Source organism: Eumetopias jubatus, unplaced genomic scaffold (assembly GCF_037043125.1).
Source record: "Eumetopias jubatus isolate StellerSeaLion01/CBP00866 unplaced genomic scaffold, mEumJub1_p1.0 scaffold_9, whole genome shotgun sequence".
NCBI classification, from domain to species: Eukaryota; Metazoa; Chordata; class Mammalia; order Carnivora; family Otariidae; genus Eumetopias; species Eumetopias jubatus.
In genome coordinates this window covers 9,112,331-9,125,321 of record NW_028274815.1, presented here as the reverse complement: position 1 = coordinate 9,125,321, position 12,991 = coordinate 9,112,331, and the positions used below count along the sequence as shown (strand labels likewise).

The 12,991-nt window shown below is 51.9% G+C and overlaps 1 protein-coding gene across 4 annotated transcripts in view; it reads right to left on the bottom strand.

Annotated features, from left to right (window-relative positions):
• GREB1 (growth regulating estrogen receptor binding 1) overlaps positions 1 to 12,991 on the bottom strand; it is a 71,935-nt gene that overhangs the window by 11,103 nt on the left and 47,841 nt on the right. For all 4 annotated transcript variants that reach the window (XM_088026161.1, XM_028099471.2, XM_088026162.1 and 1 more), the window contains exons 21-25: positions 10,142 to 10,770; positions 7,477 to 7,579; positions 5,201 to 5,359; positions 4,089 to 4,231; positions 763 to 924 (exon numbers count right to left, since the gene is read on the bottom strand). In XM_088026161.1, the coding sequence (XP_087882287.1) occupies positions 763 to 924; positions 4,089 to 4,231; positions 5,201 to 5,359; positions 7,477 to 7,579; positions 10,142 to 10,770 (1,196 nt within the window). The remainder of the gene's footprint in view (positions 1 to 762; positions 925 to 4,088; positions 4,232 to 5,200; positions 5,360 to 7,476; positions 7,580 to 10,141; positions 10,771 to 12,991) is intronic.

Below are 12,991 nucleotides of genomic sequence, written 5' to 3'. Positions count from 1 at the left end.
AAAGCAGCATTCCACACAAGGCTGACACTGGCTGGGGCTGGCGGGAGGGCAGCAAGCTGACCCTGAGAGTGTCGGGCTGATCTGCCAAAGCAGGCGTCCCTAGGAGGAGCGTCCCTAAGGATGCTGGTCGCAGAGACAATGGGTTATGAAGAACACCCTCTTCAAAAGACAGAAAATTTATCTTTTATGGATGACGTGATGCACCATCTGGGATTCGCTTCCAAATAACAGAGGAAGGCAGAAGAAGACAGACGGATCGAGGCTGGCTGTGAGATACTAGGCTAGTAGTATCGGCTAGGTAACAGGCCTGCGGGGGTCACCACACTATTCTACTACCTTGGCCTGTTTCAAATGTTCTGTAACAGCAGTAAAGACAAGGTGGGGAAGGGATGAACATCTACGGAGCACCTGTCATTCATCATCCAGGCACTGTGCAGGTGTCCTACGTCGGTCATTCCAAATCATGCTCTCAGGAAGCTCCTGCAAGAGTTACTAGTGCCCAAGTTCACAGATACGGGAACTGAGGCCCAGCAGTATTCAGGGACAGGTTCAAATAACACAACTCAAAAATGGTAGAGCGAGGTTCGAACTGGAGTCGGAGTGACCCTAAAGCCCAAGCGCTCCCCAGCCTCCTCCAAGTTCAATCACCATATCCATCCCCACCTGCCCCACCTGCCCCTGACTCATCAGGCAGCTCCGGTGTCCTGCTCAACGGTCACTCGCAGCCACTGTAATGTCACCCCCTGGACTCAGAGCCAGTACCTTGTCTGTGACAAGGGGCAGCCGCATGCTCTCCAGCTGGCCTCCGGGTTGGCTGAAGACAAAGTGGTGCTCCTTGGACTTGGGGATGATGAAGTGGAGTTGGATTTCCTCTCCTAGCATGGAGTAAGAGAAGGCAAAGGCGTGCAGGGTGGACTCATAGAGCTGAGGTGTGAGGGGAAAGGACAGAGCTTGTCATCAGAGTCCGGTGTTACTTCCCAGAAGAACCCAGGCCCACTGTGGGCATGACAACACAAAGCTCATTGCCACCGCCCCACAGCACGAGAAACCCACCCACAGGTTGACTCCGGTACAAAGTGTGGACACCCAGGTCTCGTTCCTGGGCAGACACACTGGAGCCCACACCCACTCAGACGGAGACCTCCCCATCTTTAATTCTGATCGTGCTTCACCCAGTGACGGCCCTTTAGACGCCAACCCCTTCTGGACTCTGGATTTCACCCAGAGGCACGCTAGGTTACCAACAAAAGCTTTCACACCACAGACCTCATTTTTTGATTCTAATAAATGTATTTTCCATCACAGGCATGATGCATTGCATACACTTGTACACCCTTGTCACCCTCACTGTCTGGGCCCCCTTCCATCCCTTTGGTGCTGTAACGAACAATCCTATGAAGCAGGTACCGTCCCCATTCCCACTGTATGGATGTGGAAACTGAGTCAGAGATCTTGGTTCAGCCCTATCCCCGGGCCTACCCTCCCATCCCCTCATCCCTTGTCTGCCTGCACTGCCCCCTGGCGTGACACCCCCCCCCGCCCCCCGAGCCACATGGCTCTGCCCAAGCCTCCTTCCCTGACCCCTCTCTGCCTCCAGTGGACAGCCCCTCCCCAGACTGGCTGCTTGCATGTGTGCTGCCCTCCTGAGAACCCCTAAGGCCTGGAGAAGGCAGACCACACACAACACCCCAACCATAAACTCCCACTGTGGTTCCACTAGAACCACAGAGCCCGTTGGGAGCAGAGATGAGACAGAAATAGATTTTGACTTGGGGAGGGAGCAAAGGGGGACATAACTGAGGAAGCTTCATAAAAAAGATCAGGGAGGCTTGAGACAGGGGGAACTGAGGCTGGAAAGGCCAGCAGGGAGCGGGCGTGTGCCCTTCAGCACTCCTCACGTGGCCTGCTTCTGAGTCCCCTGCGACCGTGGCCCCCAGACCTGAGCGCCCCTGGACACGGGGGCACAGTCCAGCCGGAGTCCAGGGTCTCCAGAGCTCGGTTCTGTTAATTCACTGCAGACACCGACCGAAGTGACCGTGACTAAAATCCATGAGTCTCCTCCGGTTCTTTAAATTTCAAAATTAAAAGAGAACGTTTTCACTTATATTTTCTCTGCTTTGAAAGAAAAATTTCATCTCCAAGGAGGAAATGTTAGGAAAGCTTATCTGGAACAAACAGAATTACCGACTATTTTTAATGCTTTAAAAAACTGCTCATATGCATTTTCTAATTTTGTCTCCAGTACAACTGAATAGTTTTAAAAAAAATCAGTCTTGATGCTACTTCAGTGAGAGCTAAGCTCCAGGCCGGGTAGACTTGGGAAAATTAAAGCCACTATCTGCTTTTCCCCTCTGCAAAAGGGACAGAGCTGGCAAGCCCGTGCTCAGGCTGCCGCAGAGCCTTCGGGAAGCAGCCAAGGGCGTGAGCTATCCTGCACACCCCTGGGGGCTTCGTAGGTGTCTGACTGGCTCCCACCACCTCCAGCTGCCCCGGCTGCTACTTCCTCCCCTTTCCCTTACTTAGGTCCAAAATGAAACACTAACTGTAAAATCCTGCCTGCTGTCTGCTTCTTCATGACCGGCCTCACAGGCCCTCTGTGAACTTGCAAAATGCAGCTTTGCCTACATTAGGCCACTCCTTGGAGTTGTCCCTGAAAATGCCCCCATTCGGCCTTCCCCACAGCACCTGATGCCTTTTCTTAAAATGTTTTCTTCAAATTCAATTTAGTTAACATATAGAATGTATTATTAGTTTTGGGGGTAGAATTTAGTGATTTGCCCGGTGCGTACAATACCCAGGGCTCATTCCATCACGTGCCCTCCTTAATGCCCATCCCCCATAACGCCACCCCCCCACCCACCTCCCCTCCAGCAGCCCTCACTTTGTTTCCTAGAGTTAAGAGTCTCTCATGGTTTGCCTCCCTCTCTGTTTTTATTTTATTTTTCCTTCCCTCCCCCCACTACGTTCATCTGTTTTGTTTCTTAAATTCCACATAGGAGTGAGATCATATGTATTTGCCCTTCTCTGACTGAACCTGATGCCTTTTGTGGTGTACTCTCTGCCCCACCTTCCCAGGGTCCTCTCCTGGGACCACCCACCCCTTGCACTTTAGGGTCCAGCGATGCCCGACCAAAATCACTTCTAATTCCCCCAGAGACCCCACGTCTCCGCTCTACTGCAGACACGGTTCCCTCTCTTATCTGCCTTGGCCCCTTGGCAAATCCTTACTGATTCTTCAAAATGCTCTCCTCTGCTCCCCGCCCAAGACGGTATCTTCATTTATAAAATGGGGCTAATGTTATTGCCTTGCAGGGTTTTAGTGAGAATTAAGTAAGAAACCAGACAGGAGAGTTTCCTCTCCAGTGGGTGCTGAATGGGTGAAGGTGTAGCTTAAACACTGACACGTCCAGGTGACCAGCCAGAACTGGGGACAGCCAGAGCTCGGGGTCAGTAGCCTTATCCATTTACCCCAGTGTCTAAAGGAAGTATCATTTTCTAGCACGTAAAAAGGTTAGAGGAAGTACTGACATATCAAAAGTGCCTAGCACGTTGCCTGGTATGCAGTACGTGCTCAGTAAGTGCACACTGCTCTCCTTCTCTACATAATTTCTATGCTTCACCAGTACTGCCTTTCCTGCCAGCCCTCATTGTTCTGAGGTTTTATGCCCGTGCATCTCTCCGTCCCTAGACCGTGAGTCTTGACTGGGGACAGAGTTTATTCAGCTCTCTGACTGGTACATCAGCACTCAAGTGTCTGCTGTGCTGAACTCAATTCAGAAATTGCTAGAACGTCAAGAAAATGAAGACATGCACAGTCAGTTAACTCTGCCACTAGTAAACGTGTAATCCCAGGAGAATCACAGTTTCTATGCTGTTAGCAATAACTCTGGAGATTACTGAAGGGAACTGGAGGTACACGTAGACCAGGAAGCAAAGGCTTCCAGAACTTTCCACGTCCCGCTCTGGAATGAAAACTGAAAACATCAGGAGAAGAGAGAACCAAGGGTGTCGGCCAAGATGGAGCGTGCGGGAGAGGTGCCCGCTCCAGGGCTCCTGGAGACTGGGGAGCCCCGTGCCCCGCGGCCTACCTGGTAGCGGGGGTGGAAGCCCATGTACTGGTAGCACTGCTCACAGTGGTGGTATGTGTTGTACGCCGCGTACTTGGACAGCCTCATCCGCGCCGTCTGACGCCGCAGGTAGAGCTCCTCGGGCTTCCGGGACATGCCCCTGTCTGCAGGAAACGCCAGCGTCACAGGGCAGCTGCAAGCAGAACAAGCCTGCCCTCCGCGCTGCTCTTCCGATCGCAAGGAACGCAGGTGCTGTGGTAGGACTTCCTGTGACTGCACCCGCTGGAGCCCCGGGGTGACTCGGCTGATCAGAAATAGCCGAGGCTCCGCGGGAGAAGCCAACAGACTCTGTTCACAGGGGGTCTTCCTAACGGACATACAAATGTCTTAGACACAGATTCAAGGATTCGCTCCAGGACAACGCAAATGAATTGCCGACCTCGGATGCAGATACCATTTTGCAGACGAATCACCTCTGGTTTGCCAAAATGACTTAGCCAGATTAAGATGTTAACCCTAAACCTGGAGTAGAGGCTGGTCTATGTGAAGGACTGGTCAGTGAAAGCGCTTCAGATAGAAAGAAGACAGAATTCTTGGCGTGACATGGAGACTGGTGAGTATCCTCCTCCCCTTTCCACTCACCCGACTTTCCTAGCCTGCGCTTAAAATCACGCTAGCCCACTCATATCTGGTGCTTGCTGACGGTGACCCTGAAGCCCTGCGGGGTGTTAAGACCCTGCAAGTCAGTGGTCCCTGAAGGAGGAGGGCGAAAACAAGACACTGAGTCTAGAGAGGGAAATACGTGCATTTCATTAGGACAACCCCAATTCGCGCATTAATATCCGTGTCTCGTATCCCCTATGAACCAGAACCTTGAGGATAGTCTGACCGTGACACACTCCCAGGAGCGCACTCGTCACTGTCCGCATGTGTGGAGCCAGCAGCCTGCCTTCTCGGGAAGAGCCTGTCCTTTGTCCACGGAGGCAGCGACCTCAGTTCCCTCCCAGGCACCGCTGGTTACTTCCCACCACCAGACAACTAAGCTCATCGCCAACACAGTTCAGCGCAGCCCTCTAAGAGGCTCTTCCTACACCCTCTGGAAGAAGGTGGAGCAGGAGGTTTATGGGGCTGACCTTCGCTCTTTACGCTCTGAAGGTGGGAGCAAATCAGACTGGCGTCTTCATACTTCGGGTCATGAATAATGTAGTCGAAAGGCAACTTCTTGAACAGCTCCAGGTCTGGCCAGGGGTCACTGAGCTGGAGGTAATGCCAATCTGATTCCTCTCTGAGATCTGTAAGATTGGTAGAAACACAGGCGACAAACTAGGAAGTGAGAATGATTGATTTTTAAATGTGTACAAGGGTGATGCTTGCGGGAGAGCCGTTGCTGAGTCTATGGGCTACCAGGGGATGCTACTGTATCTTGAAGGCTCCTGGAACGTATCGCATTTTCAGGATTGTTCTAAGGAAGCAAGAGGTGCCTTTGGGTCTACCTCTTATCCATGGCCTGTGCTGTGTTTCCTGTGGGATGGGTTTGTGTTTCTGGCTCCCATGTTGACTTCAGCTCCTCCCAATATACGTACTGCTTGCTCTGCACGTCCCCCCAGCAAGCCCCACCCCATATGCAGCATACTGGTTCCCACCGCCAATGGAACCTAACATAGTTCTCGTTCTTGTCTTACATCTAAATGCTACACAGCCAATATCGCCAACTCCTCATGCACCTCTAGAAAGTCTAACTGTTCAAGCCCACTGGTTTCTCCCTTCTGAATGCTAACACTACTCATGGCCCAAATTCTATCTTACATCTTACATCATAACGTATAATCTATGATGCTCAATCAATGCTTGTTGGCTAAAAAAGTAAAAAAATCTAAATGGTCCAACTCAAATTACGTAACGTATTGATTTTTATAGCCATGGTACGTACACGTGGGCAGAGTGCATGTCCATAAGAGAAGAGACAAACAAAGAAGAGGGAGAGGCATGTTTACTGCATGTGTAGTAAGTGCTCAGCGCTTCGTATGTATCTTAATCTTCATAACACCTCTTAAAACGGCAATTATCCATGCTTTCCCAAAGAGAAAACCAAGGCAACAGGAGAGTTTCTGAGAAAATGGGCTTTGAAGTTGAACAAACTGGGCTCAAATCCTATCTTTGTCATTGGGATATCCAAGAAAGTGAAGACACAGACACTCAACAGGTCTGCTGATTGTCACCTGAAATTCAGTTCCAAACTGTGAGAGGGGAGGTGTGAAAGCTCAGAGCTCGGATGAAGAGCCTCCCTCCTCTTTCCTTCAAAGGAAAGACTACGGGATGGATGAGCTTCCTTGGTTCCAAATTTTCTCCATGTCAAAACTCAAACATAGTCAAGAACATCTAAAGAAGTGTGTTTGCAAATGGTAGGGCTTTCTTCTCTTTTAAGGCTGAACGATATTCCACTGGGCGTATATACCACGCTTTTCTTTATCCATCCATCTGCTAATGGACATTTATCCATCAACGGACAACACATGGTTGTTTGTGTATCGTGCCTACAGTGAATAACACTGCAGTCAACATGGTAACTATGAAGGTGTCAATTAGCTTCATTGTCGTGGTGATTTCACAATGTTATACACATATCAAATCAAGTTGTACACTTTAAACGTATACAATAAAAATAAATAAAGAGAAGCGCTATTTATATGCCAGTGCGATCTATCCATTCCCTTTCTTTGCAACACAGACAGGCCTCCTCACGCAAATTTTAATTCACAAAGCAACAGATTCGTTTACCAGACCAAGTGGATGAACCATTGGAGGCCACGTGAGGAGGTAATGGAGCATCAAACAGCTGTTCGAAGGGAGTCTTACCTTAATCAGGGCAAATTCTGTTCCCTGAATAAGGAGAAATGCCTTTTCCCCACATATTGTATACTTCCATTTTGCCCCAAGCTGTGGACCTATGCGCTCAGCTGCCTGAGTGGGAAATGCCCCGATGGATAACCCTGCTTTCTAGAAGCAGCCATCAAATCCGGTTCAGCCCCAGCTCTGCCGTCTCCCAGCTGGGCGCCTGAGCATGTTACTTACCAGGAAATAAGCAATTATTCTCACTGGGATGTGCAGAAAGTTAAATGCGGCAATTTATGTAAAGTATCCAGCACATGCCGGACACTTGGAAGATACGCAGTAAACAGCAGTTATTTTCAGTGTAGCAATTTTATCTCCAGGAAGGCCTCCCAGGCGCTATTCTGATATTGAGCAAAACAACGGCAAACAAGGGAGAGATAAAAGCACCCCTCAAGGCCCCCGGGATGAGTGGGATCACTGATCTGAAAATTCCATCTAGATGGTAAAAGACATCAAGTCACCCAAGAAACTGATTAAAGAGGATTCTAAGCCCACGTGTCACCACCGCATAACTCACTGATATTGATCTCCTCTTCATCATAAACATCCACTTCTGTCAGCCGGATGAGCATTCTGGACAAAATACTGAGGAACTGCAGGTAGGCACCTGTCTTCCCAATCTGTGAAGACATCAGAATTGGAGCCAAGTTGGCTCAGTACGCCCTGTCTACGTGCAGGCACCAGCTGGAGCACTGGACATGCTTTGTGTCACCTATCTCTTTCAAAGACCCCACCTCATTAAAGCAAGAGCCAGGGGGATGCAAAGCCATTTGAGGGGAAATGTGACCTAAAGAAGGATGGCAGGCCACAGGGGGACTCCCGTGAGCAGCAGACCTGCCTCCTTATAAATCATGGCAATGCATCTCTACTTTTAATTGGCCACATTTTCTAAGCTGTTAGAAATAGGACTTTAATAGCAAACTGAAGAAAGGTTGCTTCAAAAGATGAACTGACAATATAAAGCATAATAATGTCTTAGAAGAATCTTGTATGGGGGTGCCTGGGTGGCTCAGTCGGTGAAGAGTCCAACTCTTGATTTCAGTTCAGGTCAGGATCTCAGGGTCCTGAGATCAAGCCCCGCATCTGGCTCTGTGCGGGGTATGGAGCCTGCTTGAGATTTGCTCTCTCCCTCTCCTGCTGCCCCTCCCCCCCATGCACTTGCACTCTTTCTCTCAAAAAAAAAAAAAAAAAAAGAATCTTGCATAATTAGATTGCTATTCTTGTGTTAATCAATAGGTCTCTAATAAGAGAACAAAATCTGTTGTGCAAGACTTAAAAGTCTGGCATCTCATTTCTCTCCTCCTAAGGCCAGGAAAAGAAAATGATTTTTCTTCTCTTCCTGTTTTTCTTCTTGTATCATAGAGTCCCTCGCTCCCTCAGCCACACACCAGGCTAGGACACTATTGAGTCTTAGTTCACTTTGGTCACAGGTGGTTAAACGGGCACCTGTGGGCTAACCTCCCACCCTGTTACTCTGGGAATGTGCTTTCCAAGTTCTCAGCTCAATGCCTGGCTCATACTCTGTACTCAACAAATGTGGATGAACAGAAGTAACTAACTTTAGAAAAGAAAATATGAAATACAACCGGGTGAGCCTTCAGAGAAAATATCTGCCATACATGTAATAACAGACAAAGGATTAACATCTATAATCTCTAAAAGGCTCCTGCAAAGCCACAGGAAAAGGTCAAATGCCTAAAGGAGAAGTAAACAAGAGAAACACACCAGAAAAATCACTGTGAAAGTCGTAGCAGTGACCCCTAAGTATATAAAAATATATTCAACCTTAATAAAACTATAATATACTATTTTTCGCCTATCAAATGGGTGAAATTTTTTAAGATAACATTCAATAACATGACAGTATGGAGAAACCTGGGTCCCCTTTTTCAAATTTATAAAAAGTTAATATACGCTCACTCATTTAAACATTCAAGAAATACAGAGTGATGGAGAAGAAGAATGTTTACGAAGCCCGCGCCCTCTTCAGTGGCAATCCCGCCAGGAATTTTTTTTTTTTGGTATTTTCGCACAGAGACATACACATACACACCAATACTTATTTTCCTAATTGATATTACACTGTGTATATATTACTCTGTAACTTGATTTTTTTCAATTTCACTTTCAAATTTTTCATTTTAAAACCTTGGAGAAATTTCAGGGTCGGTGTGTAGAGACCTACCTCCACCCTTCTATGGCTGAACTGTGTGATCCAGTTGTGCCCAAATTTATTCAACCAACCTTGACCAATGGAACTTCAGTTGTTTCCAGTTTGGTTTTTGACTATTGTAAACAATTCTAAAATGAGAATTCTTGTACGTATTTTTGCGGGTTTGCATTTCTTGGAGCAGACTGTAAGGAAATTAACAGGCTAAGTCCGAAGGCAGCCACCTTGAAACGGGACAGGATGGTACTGATGGGGGTGAAGACAGCGGAAGCTGACCCCACATGCTCTCTATGGTCAGGCCGTACTCCAGGTGCCCTGCGGTTATTCTCTCGTTTACTGCTCACATCTCTGACTCAGGTGCTACTCTTTTCCTCATTCTCGGAGAGGACACTGAGGCACAAAGGCTGAATCCTGCCCAGGGTGCCAGGTGTTGTCTGAGGCAGAATTCGAGCCCACTCCGGAGCCCACCTCCCACCTCTGCACTGTTCTGACAAAGCCCCTTCCAAGACCTGACACGGTCAACTTCACATGCTCCCAGCACTTGGCAGCTGTCTCCCATTTTGACAACTGCAACGGTCTTCTGTTGTTAGGAAAATACAGTGAGGTGAGAGGTTGGGATAGGGACAGGCCTCCCGCCTCCCCGTTACATTTCACCAAAACCTTCCGGTGCAGAACCCCCGGTGGGGGTGGGAGGGGGGGTTCCAATTGGCACAGACTGGCCGTGGGGACCAAATGAACTAATGTGGGAAGAGCAGAGTCAGGGTCTAAAGAAGCACCCACAGAGAAGCTCTCCGCCCCCACATCCCGCGAGGCAAGCACCTGAGGTCCGAGGCTGGACGTAAGCCAGTCGTGGGTGGCAGGCAGGTCCCGACCTCCAACCCCCCGCCCACTGTGGGGTCAGCCATCGGAATGGCAAGATGTGACTAAGGGGATGCTGTCAGCCCCAAAACGGCCCTGTGGGCATGAACACGAGAACCCCCACGCAGCCCAGGCCCTGGCCGGCAGCACCCACCTGGGGGGGCCCGCTGAGCAGGAGCCTGCGCGGGTGGAAGCTGTCCACGCGGCCCTCGGCGCGGTTGCCGTAGTCCATGTGGCTGGGCCGGGGCACCGTCCACTGCCGGTAGTAGAGGGACTGCTCCGTGGACGTCATCGTCTTGCTGAGCAGGGGGCGGAAGGAGCTGGCCCACACGACCGAGTGGGAGGGCAGGAGTGAGGCGGCCTTGGGCAGGCCGCTGCTGTCGGTGGCCGTGACCATGTCATACACCAGCTTGGGCAGGAAGATGATGGGGGGCTGCCGGCAGGCCTTGGTCATGGAGCACTGCGAGGCCTGCAGGACGAGCGTGCCAGCCGCAGGGGTCATGGACGAGGAGGAGGAGCCCGAGGAGGAGAGCTGGGAGGACGACGAGGTGACCGACACCTGGACGCTCCTCTGGCTGGCTCTCGGGCCGGAGTCCGGCTGGGGGGCCAGCCCAGGGCTGTGCCTGCTGATGACCGACGGCGGCCCCCGACTCGCTTGGGGCCTCTGTCTCTCCCCGGGGGCCCTGCCCTCCTCCGAGGGGCCGCAGGGCTGTGGCGACCTGGCCCGCTCCCCCTGCGACGGTGGCCCGGGCTGAGCCGAGGACTCGCCGCACAGTGCCGAGCCTGGGGAGGGATGCACCTGTCAGTCGTGCCCCAGGAAGGACCCTCACCAAACCGCCCACCACTCCTGTTCCCGTGACACAAAGTACCCCTACTTCACGATCACTGGGAACTTCCACAAACAAAAACGAAATCCCCCCTCCGGGTACACAGAAACTTCTGTCTTAGGACAGAGCCACGGCTTGCTGATGAGAGAGAGCCTGTGCCATGGGGAGAGACTTCAACCCACACTCACCCCAGCACCCTGCACACGGCCTCAAAGCCTCTCCGTTGCAAGCCCCCAACCCAATCTGTTCCACAGCACCCTGCCTTCAGGGCTCAAGCTCCGCGCACGCCCCCTGCAGGTGTTCCCGGGACGCCGCTCCCTGCTGTCCCCCCGGGGAGCTCACATCTAGCCTCTGCACCAGCACAGTGGTGGCTTCTCGTGCAAACCGCCAGCAAGCCGCACGGGACTCAGAACTCAGGAGGCTTTAACCAAACGCTGGAATTATCTAGCTTTTCAAAGGATCCGGGGAGGAAACGCAGAGCGGCCAGCCGAACCCAGACTTCCTTCCGCCCCTCCCCCACGTGCACCACGTTGAGGCCTCGGGAAGTGTGGCCACACACCGGGCAGCACCCTGCTCTCTCATATCATCCCAGCCTTACGCACCAGGGCTCGCGTGGCAGCTCACAGCAGCCCTTGCAGACCTCGGGCCCGCAGAAAGCAGGGCAGATGGGATACTGCATCGTTGTCTTAACTCTGTCCTTTCCCAAGAGACGGTGGGGACAGAAGACAGACCCAGGGAGGCCTGCCTCAGAAAGGCCTTCCCGCCACCCTGCAGCACTTAGCCCAGCCTGCACCCCACGCACCACGCCGCTCAGGCAACCTCCCCTCTGGATCCGAGCTCCCCAGCAAGGGCCCTACCACTCGGCTCTATGGCCTGCATCTAGCACCCTTCCAGACAGCTCACGGAAGGAGGAAATGCAGCACTGGCCAGTCCCCCTCCGCTGGAGACTCCTGCTGAGATACCTCGCGCTCGGGCAAGGCACCTGAAGCGACTGGCTCAGTGTCAATGGACTAGCCCGAAGAGCACATACGGGGAGGCTGTGAGGGATCGGGGCACTGGCCTGGGACAAGGGGAACAGATGGGCCTGAAGGACATCAAAGAGGCACAAGATTCCAAAAGTAGACCGAGGGAACCCCAATGTCTTCATCCGCTTCCCTAGGTAGTGAGGCCCAGCCCGGTAGGACCCTGAGGACAGACACCCACACGGACGTTTCTCTCCATCCACCCCCAGACCTCAGTTGGTCTGTCCCCAGTTGAATCCAGGGAAACTGTCAGTCTATAAAGATGAGACCCACCCTCACCTAGGTCTCCACCCTGACTCGGGTGGCCGTGGCCAAGTCTCACCTCCCTGGGCCTCCATTCCCTCATCTCTGAAATGTATGGCAGCCAAGGCCATGAGAAGCATCTGGTCAGAGACCCCTAAGACCTCAGGACCTTCTTCTGAGGAGTCCTGGCTAACAAAGTCACCTCACCTAACTGAAGAACTCCAGAAGGACAGAGCCTGGCTCATAGCCTAGACATTCTACTCCTGAAGACACTGCACAGACCAGTGTGTCCCCAGAACCTTCTAGAAAGCTGTCCCACCAGGACTGGGGAAGAACAAAGCACCATTCCTCTCTATTCTGAATAGCACAGATTCATTCACTCACCCATTTGCCAGCTCCCTATATTGTTTGGGGCAGAGGACACCAGAGGCTACAGCATTTGGCTTTTCTGACTGCCCCGAGCCGAGGACTAGGTCTCCCTTCTGCCGCAGAGCTGCCGGCTGATGTGAAGGTGGCCTCGTTCTGACTCCCTCTGGGCACAACTGTGAGGGAGACCCCCCCACCTCAGCCTAGCTCACTGTCACCCGTGGGCTTCATGAGGACGGGGCAGAAGACAGGAAACCAAATCCCCCGGTGTGCTCTGACCTCCACAGCCAGGTGACCACCACGCCCTGTGCCCAAGCACCACATGCCCCTCCACAGCCCGAGCCTCCTCCATCCTGAGTATCTTCTCCTCCGAGACCCAAAGGCCCTCCTCTGAAGGACCGCAGGGCTGTGGCGACCTGGCCCACTCCCCTGCAGGGACCACACCCTACCCCTAAACCTGCCCCCACCGGAGGCAAAATTACCTCTCCATCCACGGAACTGTCCCACGTCATGTGTGCGTGTGCGTAAACAGCAACGCGGCCCCTG